At 43.7% G+C, this 27441-nt stretch overlaps 1 protein-coding gene across 1 annotated transcript; it reads right to left on the reverse strand.

Annotated features, from left to right (window-relative positions):
* Window positions 1-214: 214 nt before the first annotated feature.
* LOC131672826 (uncharacterized) lies at window positions 215-27441 on the reverse strand. The gene is made up of 13 exons (XM_058950313.1): window positions 26461-27441; window positions 24306-24531; window positions 19936-20051; window positions 19122-19358; window positions 18400-18551; window positions 10252-10468; window positions 8103-8264; window positions 7383-7580; window positions 6870-6979; window positions 6053-6375; window positions 4169-4498; window positions 1300-1561; window positions 215-748 (listed from the first exon to the last, which is right to left on the reverse strand). The coding sequence occupies exons 1-13, from the start codon at window positions 27280-27282 to the stop codon at window positions 574-576; spliced, it is 3330 nt and encodes a 1109-aa protein (XP_058806296.1). The 5' UTR covers window positions 27283-27441; the 3' UTR covers window positions 215-573.

Raw genomic sequence — 27441 nt, forward strand, 5'->3', positions numbered from 1 at the left:
CAGTTTCCAAAGAAAATAATCGGATTTTATACAGCTGTAATTATGAAAACTTAGATTCCTTTATGTTTCGCGATTTTTATGCTGCTTATAATTGGGCTACACTCATTGCTCGTAAAAAAAGTAGAGGTTCAATTAATATTTTTAATTTTATCAAAGGTTTTACGCTTATTCTTAGTGATAATGATCAGCTAACTATTTAAATTGAATGAGAACATAACAACAGGCACAGTTAATTCTTATTTTCTCTGCGTGGAAAGGAAAACAAACCAATTATTTGTAAAAAACCATTTCTAACATGAATCTGTCACTCGCAATGTCTGAGAAAATTCAAGATTCAAAACAATAACCAGATCATCTGACGTTACGAGAAGAAAAAAAGGAAATTTATAATATAGCTCATGCCAGTAGGCTTTTGTCGTCGTCGACGCCGACAAAAAAAGACTGAGATGTCTTTGAGCTCGAATTTTTTTTTGCGAGTAAATAAAAGCGAGCGCGGCTTCCGGGGATCTTTATCTGCAAAGCTCTCTCCCGTCTCTCTCTCTCTTTCTCTCTGGCGAGACAAAAGGAGAAGATCTAAGGGCTGCCCGTAGCTTCTTCATCCTTCCACGCGAGTATCGCGTTCATGTTTTTGATGCCGCGCGTGCTCCAGGGCTCCAAGGGGTCGACGGTCTCTACGTCCGGCTCTGCTGCTGTTGCTGCTACTGCTGCTGCTACTGCTGCTGGCTCAGCTTGCTCTATTGGTGCTACCCTGCAACGAAGAGTTAATAAGAGAACGTTAAACAGTAAGTTTTTACAGCACTACGAGTCTTTGCGAGATTATTTTTCGATTTAGTGCTGTTTTCATATTGGGTGAGTAATTTATTGGGAATGATGAAAGAAAGAAACAATCTCGATGTTAGTTATTGTGCTTAGATGTGTTTTTCGTGAAAGAAGACATCCAACGGGAACTTTGATACGTGAAAATCACAAGTACTGCTAAATTTGACGCGAATAATAGAAAAAAAATATTTCAATTTTAGTAGTACAACTCGAGTTCGGGTAGACAACTGAATTCCTTTTCGCGCCAGACCGTTAAAATTTGCCAGAAATCAGTTGCAAATGAGGGAGATCGTTGCGAAACGATCTTTCGCGAAGGCGAGTGTACGAGCGCACATCCCGACACGATAAATCACACACGCGAGATACGATGATGAATAGCACGGGTCGGACGAACGAAAAATCTTGGAGTTGACAGTGAAACGCGCACAGCTTGATTTTTAGGTGGAAGAGAAGGTATAATAAATGGAAAGGGATGGGTACCGATTTCTCGCGGTTGTCCCGGGCCTCTTGCGTTGCTGCGGCTGCTGCTTCCCGTTCTTATTGTCCTCGAGGTTAGTACTCGCAGGCAGAAGCGTAGGTACGTCCGGCTCGTTGACCAGTGGCCGGTAACCGGAAGTATCGTTGTCGAGGGACGACAGTGAGCTCGCGTCTATGCTGCGCTGCTGCTGCTGGCCGGACTTCCTGCGACTGTTCGCTGACCTGATGCGACGCAGTCGTGCCTCCAAACCCAGTTGGCCCTCGTCTGAAATATACGCGTAGAAAGCACTTTATGCAGGGCCTATTGTACGAGCGATGATTTAGAGGTGAGCTTTGCGTTTTATGATAGTCAGAGATTGAGCTGCTTACGATTTTCTTGTGCGAGAATTTGCTCGAGTGGAATGTATGCGTTTCCGATGCTACACAAGTTGAAAGTATTTTTTACTTTAGTGCTTTTGGAAAGTTTGGCGTTCAATAGTACTCAATTTCACCAAATCATCTTTTGGAGAAAGACAACAAGTACTGGGAAAAAAATCATGTCAAGTTTCGATAGTAGTTGTTTCGACTATGTAGAAAAAAATAAGAATTTACGTCATGGTTTATTGAATGACTTTTTTATTCAAACTCTCAAAAAACTACGGTTTTCTATAACTATGTACGCTACTTTCACAAGAGATCTTCGACAAAAAATTCGGTTTAACTCAGCATTTTTTCTGTACGTCAATATAAAAAGTGAAGAAATATTTATTTTTCTTTGCGAAAAAAATAAAGAAAAAACGTCACCATCGGAATCGATAGTATACTTATTGGAAAAACAGAAATAAATATTTTTTTTTATTGTGACGTTTTTTCGTTAAAAAAATACATCCAGCCAGCTGGATATAACATCATGATAATCATTACATTTTTCACCATTACGAAATAAAAAAAAAGATGAAATGATGAAAGCTATAAAATCATGTCACAAAATTGAATGCAAAAAAAAAATAACATTTTGCAGCCTACTAATTGTATATCTAAAGAGCTTATGAGGAATGAAGGCTCCCGCCAAAGTGCATCCGTCTTTGAGCGTAATATTTGAAAGGAAAGGGTAATTAGTTATTGGTTGCGTATCAGCACATTGGTCTGGAGACAGACGGGGACTCGCCCACCATCGCTGCGTTGACCCCGATGTGTGGTAGGGAAGTTTATCCATGCCTTTTTAGCTTCTACAATTGTGACGAAAGTAAACGAAGGTTCGCCTTCAGATACTGGACCTACAGTTTATTGGCCAGTGGAATTCGAACTACTGTGTTGATTTCGAAACCTACTCTTTTTGGAAGAAAGAAGTCAGAGGTACACAGTGGAAATACCTTCCGCATAGAAGTTCGATGCTCTATCTACAATACGAGCCACCGCAGAAATCGTTCGTAAGTTTTTATTTATTTTTTTAAACATTTTTTTCTGATTTATTTTTCCGATTTTGTTAAGGAAAATTTGAATATTACTTTTTCGAACTTAATCGTCGCGGCACGTCCAAGTAAATACGCAGCTCAGCGTTATATTTGAAAGGAAATTATTTAATCGTATGATTAGTTATCTACAAATAACGATCCCAAACTAATGCATTCTTCTATAATTTAACTAAAGGATATAGCAAACAAATGCCGGGAGAATTAGTTTTGTGAAGATAAAAGACTCGTTTACTAGTAACACTTGCGGAATAAAAAAATCTAATTAATTTTTCTTAGTAAAAACAACATGTTCAGATACTACTATGTTAAAAAAGTGATCTCTGTAAATGTAAAAGGAAAATACATCGGTTCAAAAAGAAAATTTTTCGACCAATAGGCGTTTCAAGTCTCGAACGAAGCAAAAAGGAGAAGGTAATAAATCGACAGATTTCCCCGCGAAATATTTGACTGGCTTCGAGTACAGAGAAAAGCCAACTCTGCTCAGTGCTAGAAGTTTGCTCGCGAGAGGTATCTTGAGCAGTTTGAGAACATTGATGGGCACACATACGCGGGAGGAGAGAAAGCGCGAGTACACTTGGAAACACATGTATAAGCGAAATTCCATACATCCTGTGCCGTTGGAAATCTGCTGGCTATTTCGAATGCATGAATTGAAATACCCGCTCGCGTACTTCGACTGAGGAAGAAGAAGAAGAAGAAGATCGAAAAAACATATTGCTGAGTGGCAGAATGGCGTATCCGAGTTTTCGCGTAAGGATTTTTTAATGAAAAATATCGATGTCTTGAAAGATGACAAGCGTTAGTGAAACGGCCATTGTTTCATTATTTTTAGATGAAAACTTGGTAAATATCGTGAAGTTATTCATACGATCAGTGTTTTGGTAAGATTGCCGTTTAGATTTCACATTCAGTTTCAAAATTATGATGACTTATTTAAACAGAAACATTCATAAAATTGAAATAGTGGCATTCGTAAAATATAAGTACACACGAAAACATGGATTCTTTTATAAGATTGCGAATCCCACTATTCGGTGTCAATGAAACTTAATTCACAATTATTGAAAGCAGCACCATTGCTTCATGTTTACTGAAGACGTCGTGCACGTATCATCAAGTATAAATTGTATTCCCCAAAAATAGATATTTAATGATTAATACAGTGTGAATTAATTTCAATTGAACCTAAGCAATCTGATATGAGGTTTGGCTTCCACGTACAAAGCAATAGAACAACAAATAAAAGATAAAAAATGTATCCTTCCTAAAAAATAGTTGTTTTTCTAAGTATATTCCATATCCCACCAACCATAAAAATAAATGGAAATCCAGAATCTGCTCGATCGAGAATGGCCCAGAAAAAGAAATGAAATAAAACAAATCGTCGCAGGAAAAAAAATCAATCATCTCACGCGTACTTGCGCAAATGTCATTGTCACTGGATTCGACGAGATACTGCTTTCGTTTGGGCTGCGGCGCGATAGGTTGTAGTTCGGGTTGAGCGTTGGCGAGGCCGAGGCCACCCAAGGCAAGTCTCTCCAGAAGATCGATATCGGACTTGACGGCCGCCGCGACGGCGCTTTCGCCGGCTATCCGCGCCGAACGGGCCAAGCGCTGTAGCGTCTCTTCGTCCGCATCCGTTCTCTCCGTCGACGCGATCATCAAGTCCAGCAGTGGATCTTGGCTGCTCGGATGCTGGCCCTCCGTCGCTGCGTCTACTTGGCTCGTACTTGGCACGATTGCTGAAACTGAAAGGGTGTGACTTGGTTTCTTTATTCCGATCGTACTGCCTTTGGGGCGATTCCTCCTGAGAGCCTTCGCTTCTTTCGAGAGTACGTTTGTCAACTTGAAAATGTAGCGTAATTTCTGCGTGGAAGTTTAGTAGTATTAACGAAGTTTGATAAGTCATTGGAATGGGAACTTGAACTTTTTTTACATCAAAAGAGAAAAACCAAGGGCTGATCTAAGATACATGTAAAGAAACTTTGCGGAGAAGACAAATGATTACCTTGTAATTTAACGGAGCTTGGGCTGAAATTACTTCGAAAACTTTAGTTTTGCATTTTTCCAACGGGACGAAAAGAAAAAAAAATATCCTCTTACATAGGAAGCCAAACGAAGGCACGCAGCGCTATTGTGTGAAGGAAGTCTAATAATGCCTCATTAACTTAACACCGTTCCAGATATTTCAGAGCTTTATTATACCTTCCATCGCGCGCGGCCGATGATTAATATTTAGAAGCCAGATACTAAATATGCAACAAGGTCGTCCTAACGACCAAATTAAATCATATTTCGCGAACCAACGAAAAATTCAATGTGTCTTTATTCAATTTTAGAACGCCTGCATGTCTTCTTTCTTTCCTCGTCGAAAAGAAAAAAAATCTTTTTTTTGCAAATCGCGTCATGCGAGTGATAATTCGTAAATAGCTCTTTTGCTGGAAAACTCCCTAACGAATTCATTCTCCACCGAGATGGCGGACAAAGAGAACGAGTGTCGAAATAAAAATCTTCGTGAAAGCTTAATTATCCGCCGAGCAAATGTTCGGCGAAGGCCCCTATCGCCTCTCGAGACAATCTTTAAGCGAAAAATAAATACATTAGCGCGGGCGCGGAAATTTGTCGACGGCAATGAGCGCGCGACCGAGCGGATAATTCCGTTGTATTGTAGAAAAGCTCCAAAGTCGCGTGAGCAAAAAATATTGGCGCGACTCGTGTTGTATTTATAATTGGTGAATTTAGCGCTCTGTTATTTTCGGTTGAGAGGAGACGCCGCCACCGCCACCATCGCGTTTTTCCAATGGCCGGCGCAGAGTTCTGGTTGAATTTTGGTTATAGCGCGTCGTAAAAAACGAAACTTTGAGTTCGTGAGCACGCGGATACACTGGCTAACTGTGTATTTTGAGCGAATGCTTTTTAAAAGTACACGTCGTAAAGTTCGACGAAATTGGAGAATTTGATGGCGATGTTTTAATGTCTCGAAAGGTCGCAGAGTGCGCTGACAAATTAATGCATATCAACCGGATATTTCTCGCGCAGTGAGCGAGAAAGTTGATAAATATTTAATCGTTGATTTTATTTCACAAGGAAAGAAATGTTATTCCAGATTGGCTTGATCCAGTTCTCATGAGATTGGCTGTCATATTTTAAAAGCTCAAGAATATCTTTACGTAAAGTAGTCTACTCGTTCCTGTCTGACTATTCGCATACACTACTACTTGATATAGTTTCTCGGCCTACGATGTTCCCGCAGAAACGTCACTCACTTCTCCTTCAATAATTAAAGCAATATCAAGCCTCACCAGTCGCACTCTTCTTAACAGGCGGCGTAATTGCAGTCTTGGCCGAGGCTTTTTGGTCCAATGAAGTTTTGGATTTAACCACCGTGGCAGTTGTGACGGCTGTACTCGGTGTTGTCGTCGTTGTCGTAGCAGCTGTAGTCTTAAGCGGCTGTTGGGGTTGAGATTGAACGGGCGGTCCGCCATTGGCTACTGTTGGCTGCTGCTGCTGCTGCTGCTGTTGCTCGGTCGTATCCGCGGCAAAGGTCATGACGTCGAGGGCGGCGGTCAAAGCTTCCCCGAAAGCGCCGCCTGACACCATTGGCACTGATTGCCCCAGGGTTGGACTTTGTTGTTGCGCGGCAATGGGAAATAATGAGGGTCGTTTTATTGATCGACTGCGTTGTTGGTGGAACATTGAACGAAATACGTGCTCGCCTCTTTGTCATGCGATCTGAAGTATTACTGTCGAACGGGAGATTCAATTTAAAAATGTAACAGGTCCGAGTGAAAAAAACACGCGGGATCGGATGAAAATTAATTTAAATTGATCTGCTCAACAATTTCCGAATGAAATAAAAACGTAATTAGCACTTTTGTAAATCCATCGAAGACGTTTCCCATCGGACGGCAAAAGCGACAAAGAAAAGAGAGCGAGATAAAAAAACGTCCGAAAATTCCAATACTTTACATCCGGCGCGTTTTAACGAATTTCGCTCTGCGCCGATAATTAAGTTTTTTTCTTTTTGCTTTTGCCTCGAGCAAGAGGGAAATGCAAATGGCACCGTGGCGCGAGATAAAAAGAGGCGAGGTGGTGCGTGTGTTTTCGTGTTGCTTTTACCTGGCTCTGACCGGTGTCGAGAAGGACGCGCGTCCCCACATGATGCGCCGCAGGTCCTCGCCAGTCATGCCGCGCTTTTCCAGCTCTTTGATAGTTACCTTGCCGACTCTCTATGCAAATCAGAGAGGAGGAGAATTTTTCGCGCAACAGAGCGCGCGAAACCAAGCCGATTAATATTCATGAGTTGCGGTGCTGCCTCCCGGCGGGGAAGAGAGACGATAGCCAAGGGGCGAAATAAACGATTGTGCGCGAGAGAGGACGACTGGTTGGCGGGGTCAAAGGCTTTAATCGCGCGTCCGATAACACTCGGCGAGAGCATTCTCGCGCGCGACTTCTCCCGACGCTCCTCGTTATCGGTCCGAACGGACGAGGCGCGTCCTCGACTTGGGAAGGGCGCGCGTCTCGATCAAAAAATAAAATATAATAAAATAAAGCGACTGCGGCAAGGAGGCGGAAACCGCTGGTAAGAGGTGGAAAAAGGAGCGAGACGGAGAGCAAGCGGTCGAGGCGCACCTTCCAATTAGCGACGGCCCCCTTGCGCTGCCTCGCACGGGTCTTCGATTTGCTCTTAATGACCATGACGCCTCGCTGCTCGCTCGCCGGATCGTTCGGGTCGTCCCCAGGGCCAAGCTTTATGCTGTACTCCTGTAGATACTTGTGCGCGTCCTTCGACGACACTGCGCGCTCCAGCGACACCACTATTTTCGCCCACTGAGCTCGCGCGAACATAAGAAAGGAGATTGTATTTTCTTCACCTTGGTTACTTCATTTCAAACGATTATAAATCAGGTTGTCATTTGAAAGATTGCCGAAGCGGACGGAAAGTTTAGATTCTCTTGAAATCCATCGGACAAAGAATGTACAATTGATTATATAAAGCTGGATTCGGCTTGAATTATTAGAGAGCGAGCAGCGAAAATAGCCGATTAAAAGAGTGCATGATATCGAGTCTACGATCTTCGTTAATCATAAGTTAGTCGCTTGAATACTATTACGGTCTAGGTTGAACAGATATATGTGTTTAATCTAGATCGTATAAGTGCTTCTAAATTAGAAATAGTTTTTGCGAGTATCAACTGAAATAAACAAATAACAAAAATTCAAGCCTTTTCTCATTGGTAAGAGGTAAAGCGATTTTTGAAAATCCCGCGCACGTTTTGTATAAAGAAAACCATCCTTTCCAACACAACAATTTTTGCGAGATCCATGTCGTCGTGTATAAACGTGTATCACCTGTTTCACCCATTCCTTCTCGCTTTGCTCGATCACGTGCGCGTACGTGTTGCCCATCATAGCTATCAGCATGTTGAGCAATAAGATTGGCACAAGTACCATGAAAATGGCAAACACTGTCTTGCTCAAATTCGGATAGCTTGTCTTAGCCAGGTCTGCGTACTGGAAAATAAACGTGACATTTTTCATTAATATAGATTGCAATCGCTCGATAATAATAAAAAACGTAGAAAGGGAAAATTTCACCAGTCCATTCGAAATTTGATACACGACTTTTATCGGCTACATCCTGGACTATCTATTATACTTCTATCGGTGCCCGAACAATAAATTATCAAAAAATGGTTAAGCGACAAATTTCACGGTCAGCAAACACTGATAAATAACGCGCGCAGACGCACGCAGACGCGCGCGCGTACGCGAGAAGGCTGGACAACGATCACCCAAATACGTCAAAGATTTTTTGGCTATTTTCGTAAATTTACAATGCGACTGTCGGCGGTATATATGCATGGGCTGAAACTTGATGATTTTCGTATTCGATCGACCCGACGAAAATATGCATGAAAAGACAGATTTAATGAGCGAGGCTCGAATAAATACGTCGGCACAAAAAACATTGACTTCGGCCATTCCGATTTCGCTTCGAAAATAGTTTCGCGGAAAGTTGCGGAAACTCTTGAAATTAACGTTAAAGTCAAGGAAGGTGGGGGGGAGAGGGAGGGCTGTATTTATGATGCCCGATGAGTTTCGCGGACTTTTTAATAGAATACGAGTGCATATCGGGCTACAAATGAGCCAATTAACTCGGCCAACTTTCGAACGCGTTCGCGACAAAGCTGCGCCCGATTTCCGATGCACGCCAGTGCACACCTTCTCTCACACACTTGGATCGTTCAAATTGTCCACAATCTCATTAACTTTCATCGCCCAATATTGCTCGACGATATACAGTGATTTGCGCCTCTAACAAGATTCAAAGAATCCGCCAATGTTCAATGTTTCGTAATCGAATGAAGGTAGAAATGACGCGAATAGCTTGCATTTCGCCAGACTCGATCTCGCTTCGGTTAAAATCTTCATAGCTCGTAAATAATTCCGACGAAGCCCTCGCTGAATAATGCTATTGTAATCGTTCGGATTCGCATCGGTTTTGATTGACGAAACATAAATGCGAAAAAGGAACGATTGTTCGGTGAAGAAGACTGCAGGCAGGCGAGAGAAAAAAAAGAAAGAAAGCAAAGACCGAACCTACGTACATATTTGTTCTCTTGCTTCTTTACTCCGCGTTTTACTCGAAGATGTAGGAATTTGAGATATCAATACTAGTACAAATCTAGGTTTGACCTCGATTACTCGAGATTTTAATCAATCTTTCTCTGGCCGCGTTATCCGCCCAAAGTAAATCCAATCCCATTCGACTGCATTATTAGAAGCGTACAGTGGCATTCTCCGATCGTTCGTTGGTATCCGTAATGAAAGTCTTAGGCGCGCGAAGGCGCCGAAGGCAGAAGCCAGGCAACGGCAGCGCCGAGCTATTAATCGACGTCGCACACCGTAAACAAACTAATGAACGCGCGGTGGCGGGGACGAACGACACCGTGGATACGCGCGCCAGGTCGAGCGTGGAATACGCGGGCCGGGCGCCGAGCGCGCGTCGATATAATTGATACGCCGCGTGTCGATTCCGGGCCGGCGGGCGCGCGTCTTTGCCGCGCCGGAGAACGCCAAGCCACCGCCGCCATATTGTCGAGGATCACGCGGGCCGCCAATTATTTGCAGCACTCGCACGCGGCCGAGCGCCACGTATAATTCATTGACGAAAACACACAGAGGGATGGCGCACGGACGACGGTGGCCGCGAGCGCGCGATGCACGTACGCTCGTAAAAAGAAGGGCCGGCCTCGGGCGCAAGATTGTAAACGTGCTTTTACCATGCAACGCGCGCGCCGTACGTGCCTATATCCGTGGAAATTTTCGTTCTCGCTGCCACCTTTTTGTTATTATTTCGAAAGTTTACGCGCGGGAGCGAGTTCATGTAAAGGGAATTCGCAAAAGAGGGAGGACGCCGGGCAATGGAGAAGCGACTCGTCTTCGAACGACGGGAAGAGGCACGCAAAACAAACCTTCGAGAGGGTAAAAGTCTTACGCTGTAATCGCCAAGAGTTATCTGAAACAAGGCCATCCAGGTGGAATGGTAGGAGTGATAGAGAGTCTGGTTGACTTTGGGGTAGCCCTTGTAGAGAAAGTAAAACGACTGCGAGAAGCCGGTCAAGACGATGGTGTAGATGATGCCGAATGTCAGCATGTCGCCCATTATCATGCTGTAGACCATCGTGACGAAAGGACCAGTCAGACGTATTGCCCTGCGAACAGTTTCAACGTTCCCTTATAGACGGGGCTTCTTCTCTTATCTGGCATCTCTAACGCCACGCGCATGCTTCGATAAACAAGAATTATCGCAATTACGCGATACACCCTACTCGTAGAGGCATTTATCGAGGCATTATGGTGCGACTCTCGGTAGAAATAAATCACTGTTGAGTGCTCCCTCGGACTTGTTTATTTTTTCCTTCGTTTATTTATTTTCCGAAAAGTTTTTACGCGTTGCATTTGTGTCCAGGACAAAGTGCTGCAATAACAATAATCGTTTTGTTTATCATCAAACTTTTCGTTTCCATCGACGTCGAAGGAAAATGCTAACAAAAAATAAAAGAAAAGCCTTATCGCCGCGCTACGGTAGCAAAAAAGTCCACTCAGCCGATAAATAACCAGTCAGCGCGCGCAAAAAAAAATTATAACGCGTTTTAAACGATAAGTTATGTTTCGAAATTGCGCGCGGGAAGGGGGAGGGAGGGTTCGGTAATATTTCGCCAAGGACCATCGCCAGCAGCCGGCCAAAGCTGCTTCTCTTTCTCTCTTTCTCGACAATATCCAACCAGCGTTTTTTTTCTTCGTAGTGGAGAACGGAAAAAAAAGCAAAAATATCCAGCGTCATAGTGCATAACTCACGTGGATTTCCAATACACACACTCGCGCGCGCGCGCGCGCGCAAACTAAAGAACAACAGAGAAGTTCCGGGGCGATCGCATACGCATATATTGGCGAATATACGTCTACACGTTTTTGCGCGTGGATTTTTCGTTTGTTTGCGTACTGTGCGTTGGGATGAATAAGCAGATGCGACTGGTATATGCGATGTTTTTGCTTCGTTGAGAACTGAAAGGTCGCAATACATCACGCGAAGTTCTTTTTATGGCTTGTGCGCGTGCCAGTAAGTTTTGAGTTCGGTTGGAGGATTGCATAACAGAGGGATCCGATCGATCGACTTTTTATATGCATAAGACATCTATCGATAGCCTGCATAATCTCCCGCGCGCGCGCGAAAATGTCTATTGACAACTGCAAGTATCGTCTGCGAAAAATTGTTTTTGCCGTACTAACTCGTCAAATTTCTTCTATTGGACTTTGACAAATTATTCGCCAAGTGCAACGTCTTTAGCGCAGACTTGAATGAGGAGAAAAAAGAAACATTAACGTCGTGTAAAACTCAGATATTCTTCCGCGGAAAAGACCCTCGAGCGTGAAAGAAAAAAAAAGCACTCGGTGTATACCCTGCGCATAATGCTTCTCGACAACGTCGTCGCCGTCGACATGGAAAAAAAAAAAAAATTTGCGCACGGCGCTCTTTAGCTCTCGTCTTGGTTGCTGCTGCTGCTGCTGCTGCTGCTGCTGCTTTATTTTGACGCCATTAAAGCTCTATACTCGGGAGTCTTGGGCGTCGCCTGCCGAAAAGCACCGCCGCTCGATAACGACCTCTGCCCTCGCTGACACACACACACACACACACACACACACACACACACACACACACACACACACACACACACACACACATATATATATATATAAAAGCGCGCGTGCACAAGTACGTTGTTGGGCAATTTATCGACTCTTTGCGCAAGATTAACTTTCTTTTGCTGCACCACCGCAGTTATTTTACACTTTAGCCCTCGTGCCCTCGTTCTAATGGAATTTCGCGTTCGAGCTTGCGCTAGTTTCATTAGTATTCTTTTTATTTCGCCTGCGGTGATTGTAATGCATTATCGCGGGATCCCCTTAGCTCCCAAAGTTTACGACAGTTTCTTGGTCGTTCACTGGACAATTTGTTTTTCTTGGGACATAGCATTCAATCATTTGCAAATTGCAATTTTACAGCAAGTCCTACGACTTCGAAAAATTATGGCATCGGTAATTTTTTAACGCGGGCACAGTTGGCTGTAGATAAAAAAAATTCATAGTGAAAGAATCCATTAAGTTTCTCTACTAACAGAGGTTCATTGTCACGACAAAGCATCCCCTTTAAAAGACATAATCAAACGTTCATTTTTCAGTGAATAACCTTGAATGCCGTCAAACAAATACCATCGAGGAGATTTTTTCCAGCACAAACAAAGCTTTAATTAACGCAGACTCCCAGCAAAATGAAAAAAATCTACGCGTATCTCTTCAGAATTAATCTCGTGATGGTCACTTCTTTCTATTATTTTTTTTCCCCAGCGCAGTCCACTCACGAGAAAAGTAGCACAAACTCATGAATACTAATTAAATGACCAACCGCGAGCTTTTATTAAAATTAAGCTATCCACGGCATCTTTCGTAGGTTTATGGCCCCCTATTTTTTTAACGAACTTATTCAAATTTCCTTGAAAGCCGAGAGAATTTTAAAAGCTCGTAATTCATGGTGGGAAATCACCATCATCCACGTGGAATTATTTACAGTTACGATTCGTGACGCACCATAAAAGGCAGACGCGCGCGCGGATGAGGCGTCGCACGTCACCACTTTGGCCCCGCCGTATTTCGACTTTTCAGTTGGCCGCGCACGCACGCACGCATCATGAATATACATACGTGCGTTGGCAAATTGAAATTTACGCGTGCAAAGCTGCTGAAAAAAAAATTCTTTTTTTTTTTATTTTCATCTTGCCGCGACGCCCGAGGCCGGCGCAGCTTTTAAAGCTTGCAAATCGTATTGTTGCCTAGTCGCTCCCTCGCAAAATTCATATCGCCACTCGCTTAATTGGCTTTTCGCTCTATTTTCCAGCGAAGGAAAAAAACGGGGGGCGGAGGACAAATATTCGTGCCTCTGCTACTGCTATTCATTATTAGGATTTTCCGCTTTTAGCCAACGCGAGAAGCCGGTCAATCGAGTTACCGTCCATTTCTCTCATAATGAGAATGCATTTCACTTTTTTCCTGCCATTTCCTGCGTCATAATGAAAAATCTCATTGAATTTACTAAGTACTCTCTATAAAGAATTTTATTCTCGAAACGATTCTCAGACTTCTAAGAACAAAGCGCTAAGCAATCGAATGAAGCCGACATTTCGGTTCACCCAACGTAAAAAAAAAAAAATTTCAAGTTAAGAACAGGAAATAAGTTAAAAGCCCTGACATCAATGTGGGTTAAGACACTCCACGTGACGCGCGCGACTCCTCGTGCGACAAGATGGAACTCGTCCGAATTTCCTAGGAAATTTTCCAGAGGCATTAGCATCGCGAAAGAGGCTATTCCGCAAATGAGCGGTGGAAAGCTGTTGCTGCCGCGCGCGCGCTTCGCGTAATTTTATCGTCCAGCACTCCCGGATAATCCCAGTTTTGATCTCCGCATTTTACGTCTGGGATATATGTCTGTTCTCTCTCCGCGATACGCACGCCTGCATATTTAATGCCTGCAAAAGCCTACGCCGCTGTTTTGCTCGAGCGACGCGACTTTGCTTTGGGCTCGTCCCGTTTCAATCGGACGCATAGTACTCGCTTTCGTTCCGCGACAGTGACGCTTATTTTGAATTTTCATAACCAGCTCGTTTTCTGGAAATGCACTGCTGACGTATTGTGATGAATAACTCGACGGGCGCGGAGCGACAACTTTCACTCCGCAAAGTACTTCCGCGCGCGCAGCGAACTTCATTCAAAATTCAGTGGTGTTTGACAGCGAGTAAGTCGAGGCTGAGCCATTTTGCCTTGTGTTTCGGCGTTATTTTCAACTGGAATTGAGGTTGCGTCGTCGCGACCGCCGTCGACGTGCATCATTATTACGATAAATCGGAATCAAGAGACGCCTCCCTCGGCGCAAAAATCATTCTTTTCCGTCGCAGACGCAAAAGCCACGGCCGCGGCGAAACGACCGGGAAGCCAACTTTGCGTCTTCTGACCGCGAAAAGTTGCCGCGAGTGGAGTGCAGCGCGGCGCTCCCGCGCGTCAGGGCCCCGCGCGCATGATCCCGCGACAGCGAGGGAAACGCGCCCGAACAATTTATTTTTCATCGCGTGCAGCCGCGAGTCGGCCAATTTGCGAAAAGCCGGCTCCAGTTTTTGCGCGCAGCCGCGGCGATGCTACTCTCATCCGCCGTACAGCGCCCGCAAGACTCTGGATTTTCCCTCTCGCTTGGAAAATTACGGGTGCGCGAAAGTGCTTTATGAATGGCCGGTAATTTGGGAGTGACGACGCCCGTGCGCGCGCGTGGACAATTTGCATAAATCACTCCCTGCACGGGATACCGCTACGTGTCATACGCGGTTGCCGCCTGAGGATTTGTTTTTCTACGTACGACTGTGTGTGATTATTTTTTCTTCTTCCTTTTGTGGCAGGCGGACCGGCGGGAGCAAAGTTGCGTGACACCTCGTGCATATCTAACCGAGTTTTCTTTGTGCTGTATCAAGTTTCGGCCAAACGCGTATTACTCTAGCCGTGTAGTTTTATTTCCGAGGGTATAACGCCTTTTCGATCGCTTTTTTATACGCTTTCCGACGAAATAAAGTATTTTATCATTCCGGGGCAGGCAAGAACTTTCACTTTGATTCGACATCTGTAAATCTCTTATTAAACAGACAAGCAGACTTTTCTAGTTTATGGCCAAGTTCACTGTGCACGAACAATTCATTGCCCTATTTAGTTTCATTGGCACCCGCGTGAATCGAAGCACAATTGTGCTTTAAATCAATATATCGACACCCCTGAAATTATCTGTGGTCTACGAAAAACTTTCTCAAAAACGCCTTGACTTCGTGCACCGAATACTTGGTTACCGTGATGCTTATCTGAGCTACACCCTACATGAACAAAAGCGTTTTATTATTTACACTATGCATCTATCGCTATTAATATTTTTTTAAACTACGTAATGGTCTACAAGTACACAATATGTAATTTCGTCTCAGTCGAACGCGATATCTCGAACCTTGATTCGCTTTCACCAGACTTTAGTAAAAATATTGTTCCGAGTTTGAGTTGCAAGAGCTTGTTAGCTAGATTTTTTTTCTCACGCATTTGTTTTGAAAAATGGTAACAGAGTTCGAAAGTTTATCCGTTCATTGGTTCTGACAAAATAAACATTTGAACTACGTCCTGCGCGATCGTTGCTTAATAATATTGCTCGTGTGCTCATTGGCAATGGTAGGAAAACATACTACTATTCGCAAGAGAAAAAAACTCTGGAAAATTGTACTACTGGAAAATTGTAACGTTATTCTGATGATATTACTTTCCATTGCGAAATTAGTAACAGCATCGATATCTTGAGAAGAGATATGTTTACTCGGTTTCCCAACGTATTCGATTACTCGAATTCTGCAAAAACAAGATTATTTTCGAGTTAATATAAAGTCAATTTGACGTCGTGACGAGCAGCAAAGAAACGAAAATACTACGTGATTTCTCCAACTTTACGGTTTACGATTCGCCATTCGCTATACACCTGAGAATAACAACGAATGTTTGTTTCATCCACCGTCGCAGAACTTGCGAATTATCATCTGCCTGTTTGCGCAGTGGCTGCACTTGTAATTTGTGGAATCGCCGACAGCGTACCCATGGCAAGTAAGTACTTAGAGTATTTTGAGGGCGGAGATCAACTTGAAAAACGGCTGTCATTTTAGGCTGATTATCTAGTTGTCGTTTTAATTACATGCTGTGCCATGTGCTGTTGGTTGATGCCGTCACCATGATTGCCGTCATTACTTACAATTGGACTTTCGCAATGCACCTCGTACCCACCTCTGCTATATTTGAAATTGCCAAGTAAATTTTCAAATTTTATTGTTCTCTGTTGATAATAATTGTCCTGCTTTTTCTGTGTCTATCGTCATTATCAATCGATAAGCTTATAAATTCCTGAGAAAAATTGTTAAGGCACACAACGAAGGGCAACTATAAGAATCGCCTTATAGTCGTTTGGTTTCTCCGTACACATTTCTCATGATAAAAGCATAGTATGATGTTTTAGAATGGTCAGTTTACTGGAGAAGACATGTAGTTTAAATTGGTTCATAGTACTGTCAGGAAATATAATCAGTTTTAGAACTGAACTCGTTCTTGTAAACCTCAATATTGTCTTTGATCGTTTGTTTTTTCCAAAAAATTGATCCTAATTAATAAAATTCTGCATCCTAGATCTTATTTGTCCTAAACAATCTGCGAAAATACTTAAAATATATATAGTGATACTCATTTTATCGCTGGTTCACTTTTACGTTACATACTCACGAGATCAAAAAGTTAGTAATTCAAGCTTGACAGTATTCGACGCTTGGATGACAAGTAGTATCGACAAATGACGGCTAAAAGAATTATCAGTAAGAATATTATTGATCTACTGATTAGCATCACCCGTCGTACAAATGATGAAAGGGGATCCGCGGGACGAGCTACTGGCTCTTGTACCGTGTATTGACAGCTCGCCAAACGGAGTAGTTGCGTTTAATAGAACGTTTTTATCAAAAGTCACCTGCATATTTTTCTTTTCAAGATGCTGCAATACGGAATAGCTTGCCTATCTGCGGTAGCAACGTTTACTCTGTAACTAGATGCGTGCACTCGACATCAGCGTTGTTTTTTCCATGGCAAAATGTTAATGACCCCGCGGCAACCGCAGACTGCTTTTCTCGAGCAATTCTCGAAAGAGAGCTCGACGGCGCACGTTATTAAGTGTTCCTCTCATTTACCACGCAGCAACGATTCAGCGAACAATAACACTTACCGCTTGAAATATACGTTAATGCAAAGGTTCACGCTTGAATACGTGTTTAATAACCTGGCAGGGATTGCCTTCGTTGCGCCGAATCGGATAAACAAAAACAGCAGGTTCTGCCTCGAAAAAAGAAAAAAAGGCCCCTCGGCCAAACCTCCACCCTTCCTTTTTCGCGGTCGGTTGGCCAAATGTACATGTAGGTCAAAGCGCGAAGCCCGCAGCCGTCAAAACTCGCGATCGAAAAACGTATTGCGAGCGCGGCGCACGGGAGCTGGTTCACCGCGCGGCGCGCGTTTTTGCATACCGGCAAACTTGTCGGCTTCTCCGCGGACGGGGGCTTTGCTCTGGCCGGAAGGAGTTGGCAGAGGCACGCGCGCGAGCCTGGGATTTCCGCTGGCGAAATCCGGATTTGAGTCCGCGACGTTATAAGTCCGATTGCGCGTGAGAGCTCGGGTGAATGCTCGCCTTTCAAGATCTCCTGCCGTCGCTGGTTTCTTAAGTAAGAACCGCTCTCCTTTTTCGGATTGCAGCTCCAACCCCCTTTTTTCACTCTCGCAAAGAGCAGAGAGAGAGCTTGCTTCTTTCCTCTTTCTCGCGTGGTGGCCTGGTGCGCGTGTGTGCGATGAATTCCCAAGCGGCACGCTACTGCTCGCGATGGTGGTTTTCATGCCCGCGGTGGATTTACAACTTCAATTATTCGGATTGAATCTGAGAAATGTTTGAGCAGGGAGGAGAGTTTTACGCCAATGCTACGTGAGACGCGCTCTTTAACGAACGGGAAATGGAAAGCAGATATTCTTCTTACTAACGAAATGTGATATCTGAGCTGACGCCAAGCTGACGACACAATTTCCAATGGATTCGGAAATGAAAATTGGATGTATCGCGAGGACGTCGGATATCGCTATGCGCGTCCGTGAAGCGCATCTAAAAAGGCAAATAATGCGACTTTCGTCTTAGCGAAGGCCATGAAACGCAGCGGTTGACGCCAGTAAACGATTCGCAGCGCCAGCGAAAAGGAATTACCGGAAATGGAAAATCGTCAAACCGTGAGCATACATTAGATTCAACAAACGTCGAGGACACGCGAATTACGGTAAACCATCGTAACCAAAAGCCAATTCACAGCCTCTCTGGAAGCACGTTCGATATCGTGTGGCTTTTCTCTGTCTCTCTTACCGGCAAACATATCCGGAAAATTCAATTGACCAAACACACGGCGACGGGGCGGGACGGGGAGGGCGCGCGCAATTTGTAAGCGCTTACCCGGCAAAAAACATGAGGAGAAACCAAGAGCCCGGAACTGCTACTACGAGAATGGCGTCCTCGGCGTGCCTGTCGCCCAACATGCGGAACGGGATGCATGCCAAGATCAAGAGATTGCTGATGAGGAATATGAATTTGGCCGGCTCGTGAGTCTGAAAATGGAATTGGCATGTTTACGCTTGATTAAACAGTTGCAGTTTGGTTCGAACGGTTCTTTTGCTCGTACGGACAGTTCTTTTAAAAGAAATCTTTACTTATTTCGAAGAATATATGATTATGTGCTAAATGGACGAACTTTTGACGTACAATAAGTTACAATTTTAAAGATAAAAGCGAAATGGCATGTCTTGAATTTCTCTGACGTTATTTATATGCAATTTGTGGCTTTAGACAAATTAGCGAGTTCTATCGTTCCACGGACACTCGAAACCGAATCGATTAAAAATATCGAATACAAGAGAGAGCTAAATTTTCACGTTCTTAAAAATGAAATAATGTGTCTGACCAAACTGCTAACTTACTACTTTCAGTGAGATTTACGGTTATGCTCATTGAAATACTCCACAAATCAATACAAGTGAAAAGAATTGTTGACTAACCCCGAAAAAGCCCGAATTCCAAGCACCTATAAACTAACCTATCAAAAGCAAAGAAGTCGCATCATTTATAAAAGAAGCAGGCGCGACTCGTATCAAAAAGTGTGCGTGTGTGTGGCGCCTTACCAACTGTTTGAAGAATGAGACGAAGCCGATGTTGAGTAACTCTCCGCCAAGTTGCACGCCGATATAACCAATGACACCGCCAACAGTGCCAATCTCGGCGATGATACGAATGTACTCGCTGGCTTCGTCGGGCCACACGAGCAACTCAGCCTCGGCATCCTCGGGACGAAAGTAGACGGCTAGTGACAGGCATGTCAGGTGTAACACCAGGATTAACAGCCGCTTGAGAAACTGGTTCTGCGAAAGGGTAAACGTTCTTTATTGTGCTCGCGTACGATCTGCGCGCAACTCTCCGTGTCGTGTTCGACCACTGTTGTTCGTGCGAGTTTCTTTTGCTGTCTGTCGGCGAATACGTTCAATGATACTCTATTTTATTGTGAAACAACTGTGCTGCGTCGGGTGAGCGTCAGTCGAGCTTGGTGAATAGTGTATTCTCTTGGCAAAATTAAAAATGCAAACAGCACTGGGAAAGTTTTACAGCTCGACGGATGATATGTTTTTTGCAAAAGTAAAAATTTCATCAAACTTGCGTTTAGAGGAGAAACGCGCGTACAAGAAAGTCTAATGAAAAGCCGAGTGTAATGTGCCTTTGCAGTAGTGCGTTTTACATTTCGAAAACAGAACGAAAAGAAAATCACAGAAATCCAACGTAATTAAAAAAAAAAATAAGGAAGAGCCTTTTTCTAGGCGTCAAACATTACTTCTTTCCCAGAAGTAATTTTCGTTTACAAGCCGCATTATGTACAAAAGACAGGCGCTTTTAACAAACGCGAAATATTACATACGCAGCAGTAGCGGAAGAAGCCTCACCCACCCGAGCGAAGGTCTTCCATTTCTCCTCGAGGAGTCGCTGAATGATACCCCCGTCCAGCATATCCAAGTGCTCCTCCTTTGTCCCGTTGAGAATGATAAATAGGGCTGAGTTCCAATCTGCAAAAGTTGGAAAATCGAGAGAGAGGATCCATTTGTCGGATGAGCTACGAGCTCTATTATAGTTATTGCCCCCTAGGCGGTTATTACCCTTCTTCTCTCTCTCTCTCTCTCTCTCTCTCTCTCTCTCTCTCTCTCTCTCTCTCTCTCTCTCTCTCTCTCTCTCTTCACCCCTCCTTACTACCACGACGGTCGCATGATTAGGTGGGAATTAAAGCGCTCTCAACTTTGCCGCATCAATCTTTTTACGAATTGACAACACTTTTTTTACGACAGTCCGTTGCCCTTAATTTTTTTCCTCGAACCATCAAGAAAATCTCATCAAGCTACTAGCTTATTTTTTGATGGACTATCTTTCCGAATGTTTTCGCGAGATACTGGGTTTTTTTTTTATTAAAATGGATGATTTTCTTGGAAGAATTTCGACGTGAAAAGTTTTTTGTCGTACGTCTAATTATACTTTGATCCGTCCGCTATCGCAAACTCAATATTTCAGCGCCTAATTTATTTCACGTTAAAGTCAATCTTCTACGTCTATTATGTTCTTCATTCCCTTAGCGATGAAAAAATTCTTTCAGACATCCCTTCTATTATATAGCTTTTTTTTAAATATCCTTTCACGCTCTTAATTACGACAAGGAAAGAAGTCAGTCCCAAACTTTTGGATGACCAAATAGCGTTAGAGATTGCAATAAAAAAAGTAATGCAGATCGAATCGGAGAATTAATTCGATTTGCACGCTCTGACGCGGATATAAGTCGAGAAGCCATCAGCATTTGCGTGGCAGCTTCGATAATAGATCACGCGCCAGAAGCCCAAGTTGCGTCGTCAATATTCGTCGTCGTAGAAAGCTAAACTCCGAGTACGCGCAATCCGTCTCGGGCGCTCGGCATGTCACTGCCGATTAGGCTCGTTAATGCTTAATCACTTTCCTGCGGAGGAGGGTGTTTCGCGCGTGGATCAATTAGCAAGGTAACTCGCGCGCGCGAGGGCTGCACTTCGACTTCCTCGCTCTTTTTTCCCCTTTCCCGCGCGCGCGTTTGGCTCGTTAGTGGCTTTCGGCGTGATTAGCGTTTTGCGGTTCGGGAACGCGAGCGGCGTTTGCATTGCAAATGCGAACTCTGTTTGCTTGTTTGCGATTTTTAGCCGCAGCGCGTTCTCCTCTGATGAAAAGAGAGCCGAAACGAGAGGGGGGGGGGGCGAAAGAGAGAGAGAGAGAGAGGCCTGAAGATGAGGAATTGCTTTCCCGGGAATTCTCGTATTCCTTTTTGCATGAGCTGTGCACTAGATATTTCTTTTTCCGTAATATTGCTTGTTTTGTTGTGTATACACTGTTTCTATTTTTTTATAAAATACATTTGAGTATCCTTTCAACAACTTCATCATTCCGAATATGCTGAATTTTTTAAAAGTCTTCGTTTATATTTTCTCGTAAAAAATAATTTGTAACATTACACTTTGCGAGAGACGGATTCGATTCTTCAATACACAAATATAACTTCTAGACACAATTATTAAGTGAATCATAGAACTGAATGACAGAGTATGGTCAAATAATGAATAAAAGTGACTAAATAGCAACCTTCCGATATTTTTAATTCAAAACTTGATTAAGCATTTTACTTTCGTTCCCCAATGATTAAAAAAAAACACATCTCGAACGCGTTTCCAGCGTATAGTAAATTCGTAATATCCTTTCGGCCATGATCGTTTATTTTTTAATTCGTTTCTCAATTTCAAACGAAAGGCAGAAACTGTAAAAAGCGATATTTATCGCTTGGAAAATAAGCACGCTGTACGCAATCGAACAAAAATATATTTTCTCATTCAATAAACTGGTCGTTTATACCTGTCAATTTTTATAAAAACTTTTCTTCATTTTACAAAACGGCCGTGCGAAAATGAAAAAAACAATTTTCGAGTGCTAGAGGGGCAGTTTTTCAATTAAAATCTTAGTTAGTCGCGTGAATAATTAGCCTGGGTTCCATCCGAATAATAAAACAAGCGAAAGAGAGAGAGAGAGAGAGAGAGAGAGAGAGAGAGAGAGAGAGAGAAAGGTAGAGAAAATTTTCAATTTCGAAACTGCCATCTTCAGCTTGCGAGAGACAGAGAGAGAGAGAGAGGGTCGCCTAGAGAAAGATATATAGCTCGAAGTCTCGAGATCGATTTTCAGTTCTTTTCCGCTCCAAGTTACAAACAATCAGTCTTAATTAAAATCGAACCGTGAGAGAGAGAGAGAGAGAGAGAGAGAGAAAGAGAGAGAGAGAAAGGCTACCCGCAGCGCGCGAAATGATGCAGAAACTTTACTGTCTGCTTCTACCCCTTTAATTCTGTTTTCGACTCCTTGTTGCCGTTCTAAATCCTTCTATCTCGTCTTTTCCTTCAATTTTTCCTCTTTTCTCACTTCATTTGTTTTACTCGTTCGCCCCTCGATTCTCGTCGCTATCGGCTGCGTTTCGCGCCGTTTAACTTGATCGTTCGAAATATTCCGCAAGGTTGTATGATTTCCCTCTTTTCCCTTTCCGCTAATGTTACGGTATATTATGTTGAACCTAATGTTTTACGACACAAACGTTAAAACAATATGGAAACTTAAAAATATTATCCGTTGATAGGATTGCAGATCACAATAGCAATTATAAACTGAATATTCAACTTCGAACGATCTACTCGTATATAATTAAAAATTTCGATATATTCAACTTCGAATGATCTACTCGTATATAATTTAAAATTTCGGTACATACATGTTCGAACATTCAAAATTCGATATCATTCAGTAGCTATATGTGATTAAAAGTTATTATTGCGTGAAAGTAACAATGCGCGAGATAAGACAATTGTATTTTTCACTCGCTTCTATGCAAAGCGTAAAGTTGGAACGTACGAAATTTGATCTCAACAAGGTTCTCAGTGCTTTTGACAGCTCGAGTAATAAATTTAACGTACTGAAATATTTACACTACCCATCTCGAATAAATAGACGTTTTTAGCATTAGATTTTCAAGTATTTCGCGCAATTTTACCGAACGAAGAAGAATTAATCTATATTAAAAAGAAGTTGTCTACTTCTTGCAAAACAACAAGATAAAACGCAACAAATATTCAGAAGAAAACTCAACGAAATCCCAAGAAAGTCACTGCAGTCTGGAACGTGAAATTGAGCACGTAAATAAGCAAGCCAAAGCGATGATCATCGGGCAAGCCGCAAATCTAACATAAAAGTTTAAGGGCAGAGGTTTTAACATGAGAAATTGGCAGCGACGGTAACCCGTCGAGCGGTAGTTGTGCGTCGCGCGAACTGACGCGAGCGACTGACAAACGCCAGAGAGCTCGCCACAACGGGCGAAGGGAATGCACGAGCGCACAACGAATTTGGTCTCGCTTCGGAACGCGCGGTCGATCGTAAAATATCGGCGCGCCCTCGCGTGAGATCGCTTCTCGAGATTTGCCGAAAGCCAAGCGTGGTGGTCTCTCTCGGCGACGGTATCGCGTGCGTAAGCAGCCAAACAAGTGCGCGCTCGGGGGACGGGGGCAGACCCGCGAATAATTCCCGAATAATTCGCCGGGGCACTTCCACCCCGCGCGGCACTCTCTTAATTGCCAAAGTTACATCATTGTGTCTCGGAGCGTGAGCGCGGCCCAAAGCTCCGTAATACTTTTATGATCTCTCTAACAAGTTGGCGCTCGCGCGCGTATATTTACCGATCCTATCCATCTTACTCAATCTCCCTCTCTCTCTCTTGATCCGTTTTATCCTCTGTCCTGCGCGCGCGCGCGCGCGCGCAGCAAAGGATAATGGATTTCGGAAACTGCCAGACAGCGGCTAATTCCTCCGCAAAGTTCGTAAAATAGCCTCCGTAATTACGGCTTCGCTGCGCGATGAACGCCAAGAAATTGGCAACGTTCGCCTGTGTGTGTCCCGGCGCTCGACCCATTGTGCGGCTCGGCGTTGCGCGCCTGGCTTCCAGGCCTCGCCGACTCGGGCCGCAGTAGTCTCGACTCGACAAAATCGAATTACCTGCGAGAGAAGGATCGCGAGCCGCTTCGCTCGCTACGAACGGAGGAAAAGAAAATACTCGCGCTCGATGTGCGCGTCGCGTCGCAGCTCGCGTCTAATCTCAATCGGTGGTCGGCGTGCGTGCGCATCCATCGAGAAACGCCGAGGGGCAGCCGCCGGGAAATCAATCAAGCGCGAGGGCCTGGGGTCAAGCATCATCGTCATCGTCGTCTTGGTGCGTTGGTAATACGTACTGGTACGACCGTCAGGCAGCAGAGTGTCGAGCGCGTTGAGTGGATAGGCCGAGCAAGTGATGTTGCTGTAGCGCCAAAATTCCCTCGCCGACAGTTCCAGCATCTCACGGAAGACTTCGGCGCGGCCCAGCTGACAGGCCAACGTCAGTGGCGTTAAACCGGCCTCGTTCGCAATGCCATTGCGTGCTGGTAGCTTCGGATGACGCAACGCGTAGCCGAACATGTCCTACGCAATAACACACGTACCCCCCTCAGGCACTATTATCATTGATAATCATGCTTCGAGATGATGTCGCGTTCAAATGTATTTTAGATTTCTTTTCTTTTTCTATTTTTTTTCATTATCAATGAACATCTTTGAAATGTATGTATGTTTAAGCCAAGGGAGCCCTTTCAAAATACACGCTGTATTGTCTGAACACGTTTATATCGACTGGAAGGTAATTATAGAGAACACTTTGATACTAATTACAATATTCTGATATTGTTGAAATCTATATGATGTCATTCAGTAATTTTATTCCATAAATGTATTAATTTAATTATTTCACCGTCGCTTGCAATATTTATTCTTTAAATCCAAAACGATACATTCAATTGTCAACCGAGAGATCATCAACGTTTATTTCCTAAACCAGTCATGAGTAATAACTCATCTCTAATCAAGCCACTTAACCTAATAAACAGCCTCACAAACGAACAGCACATCGTAAAAAAATTCTCGCTCCGTGCATAGTCAGTTCTCAACTTTGTTGTCTCAACAAGTTTGTTTGCTGTACGTCGCTTTCCAAACGGTTGTGTATTAAAAAATCAAGTGCTCTCGAGGGAATGTCTTAGTACAATTTTTTATTTCTCTTCTTCGATTCCAGGTGAGTCTTACGTTGACTGGATAGGTCGGAATGGCTGCAGCACGGGAATGCATTATTGGATTATTGGGGTCAGCGATTTTTCAAGTGGGTGGTTCTATTTGGATTGAAGATGAATGGGATGAAGATATTATGGATATTCGATGAATCGTTGGCTTTAAATTTTGATGAGTGGTCTAGATCGAAATTAAACGTTGTTTCATATAATATATCGGGAATATTTATTTGAGATTGATTCTGATATGAGGATATTTTAATTAAACAAGATTTCATTTTTGGCGAAGCTGAATACGCGATAAACTCATCGTATATTCGATAAATCAATACCATTGAACTTGTGTATATAGGACTTCTTCAATTAAGCGACGTACATAGTTCGAGTACAGCCTTACTTTTCATGGTCAACAAGTCGAGTTCCGAGCATTTTTGAAAGAACGATCGTATGACGAATCTTCAAAAATCAATCTTTCACGAAGTTCCTTCGCTATAATTATGATATTCTTCTTTTACGACGGCATATATGCATCCACGACCGTACTTGGGCAGAGGACCGCGAGTCGAGATTTTTTTTTCGGAAATTCATGGACACTTAATCTTCAGGTGGGCAGACAATAATTGACACGAATTCTCACCGCGGAATGTTTTTTTGAGCAACGGCGTTGAAAGTTCTGAAATGTCACATTTTTTTCACCCGCGGGAGGGCAAAGAAAATTTAATTATAAGAAAAATGTGTCCTCTGCGACGAGAATTTATAATTAGCCGTGCAACTTTAGGCGGTAAGATACATTTCTACGAGTAAGTTCAGTAAAGAAATATAGTCTGCATTTTTCTTACGTAGCTTCTCTTGTGCTTTTGACAAATTTCAAAAATGTTTTTTGCAGTTTTATCGTAGTAACGTACGCTATATTTGTCACGTTTGTTATCCAGGTTTTTACTGCACGTTATGTATTCAGGTGCGTTTCATATGTCACTGTTATTTTAACGTAATTAAATACGTGCCGATATGTCATAAAGAGATCATTTACAATCTTACGATTTCGTTAATACAACTATGACGCAGTAAGCTTAGCAAATTTATTTCTATAATTTGTATTCTCGCGTAAATAATAAAACTTTTGCTCCGCAGTAATCTTTTTAATAAAACAACATTAGTCAAGTTTGTAATGATTCGACAGACGGAAACGAAAGACGTATGCTTTAAAAGAAATTGGTGGAATCAGGAGAAGAAAAGCATGTAACTGTAAATATCGGCAGAAAAGTGAACGAGTGTAATGTGAACGAATACATACCAGCTTGTCACAAACAACAACCATGTGCAGAATCATGTTCCCAAAGCTATCCTGCTCGTCAGGATGAGCTCCCGAATCGAGCAATAAATTATAAACACTCTCATTGGCACAGCAAGCAGCCCAAGCAAGAGGATATTCCCCAAGATAGGCGAGTCCTTCGTAATCGGTGCTCTTGGCGGGATTGGGCCTCTGCTGGTCTCTCGGTAGAAAAAACGAGCCGATCGCTCGCTGCGAAACGATCGCGCCGTACTCCACCAGGTCCTGCACCAGCTCGTTGTTTGCGTAGGCGATCGCGAGGTGCAAGGCGCTCGCGCCCAGATATTCTTCGCCCTCGACCACGTCGATGGCTAGCCGTGGAAAACACTTGATGAGCGTCCGCGCGATTCTCGTGTGCGTCCTCGTGTCGCAGATGATGAGCACGTGCAGCAGCGTTTCTCCCAACGAGCCGCGGTACTGCATCTGCCAGCAGGCCTCGTGGTCCTTCCAGTTGGACAGCGGGTCGAATCTCGACAGCGACGCCTCGATCGGCAGTATCACCTCGTCCAGACCGCGAAACTTCCATCTGAGGTACTCGGCGCGATTGATCGTCTGCCCCTTGCCGTCGGCGTACATCAGCATGCCGAACTTATCGCGTATCAGCTTCTCCACCTCGCCCTGGCCGCCTACATTGTACGCGTCGATGAGCTCGCCGCCCTTCTTGTAGTTGGCTAATTTGTACAGCAGGCATTGGTCTTCGTCGCTCGCCTGGCTGATCACGCGATCGAGGATCGAGCCAGCGTTGACCTGACTGCCTCGACCTCGGCACGAGCACACACCACCCATTCAGACATCCGAGCGGCTTTGGCCCCTTTTTCTCTCCTGCTGCACCGCCCTCAGCTGGGCTTCTTCGACGCCGCTGACATTTTTCTTCGGCCTTTCGTCACCTGACGCACACAATTGACTTTTCACGGACCGACTCCTCCTTTTCCCTCCTCAACGCAC

Source organism: Phymastichus coffea, unplaced genomic scaffold (assembly GCF_024137745.1).
Source record: "Phymastichus coffea isolate CEN01 unplaced genomic scaffold, Cenicafe_Pcof_1.1 PCOF00159, whole genome shotgun sequence".
NCBI lineage: Eukaryota > Metazoa > Arthropoda > Insecta > Hymenoptera > Eulophidae > Phymastichus > Phymastichus coffea.

Bases quoted from the DNA above. Each gene is read 5' to 3' on its own strand.
- LOC131672826 (XM_058950313.1), bottom strand. From the start codon at position 27,282: ATGGGTGGTGTGTGCTCGTGCCGAGGTCGAGGCAGTCAGGTCAACGCT. The intron at 6,980-7,382 runs GTGCGCCTCGAC...TGATTTGCATAG, and splicing joins GGGCCGTCGCTAATTGGAAG to AGAGTCGGCAAGGTAACTAT. The intron at 1,562-4,168 runs GTACGCGTGAGA...CGTATATTTCAG, and splicing joins TGACAATGACATTTGCGCAA to ACGAGGGCCAACTGGGTTTG.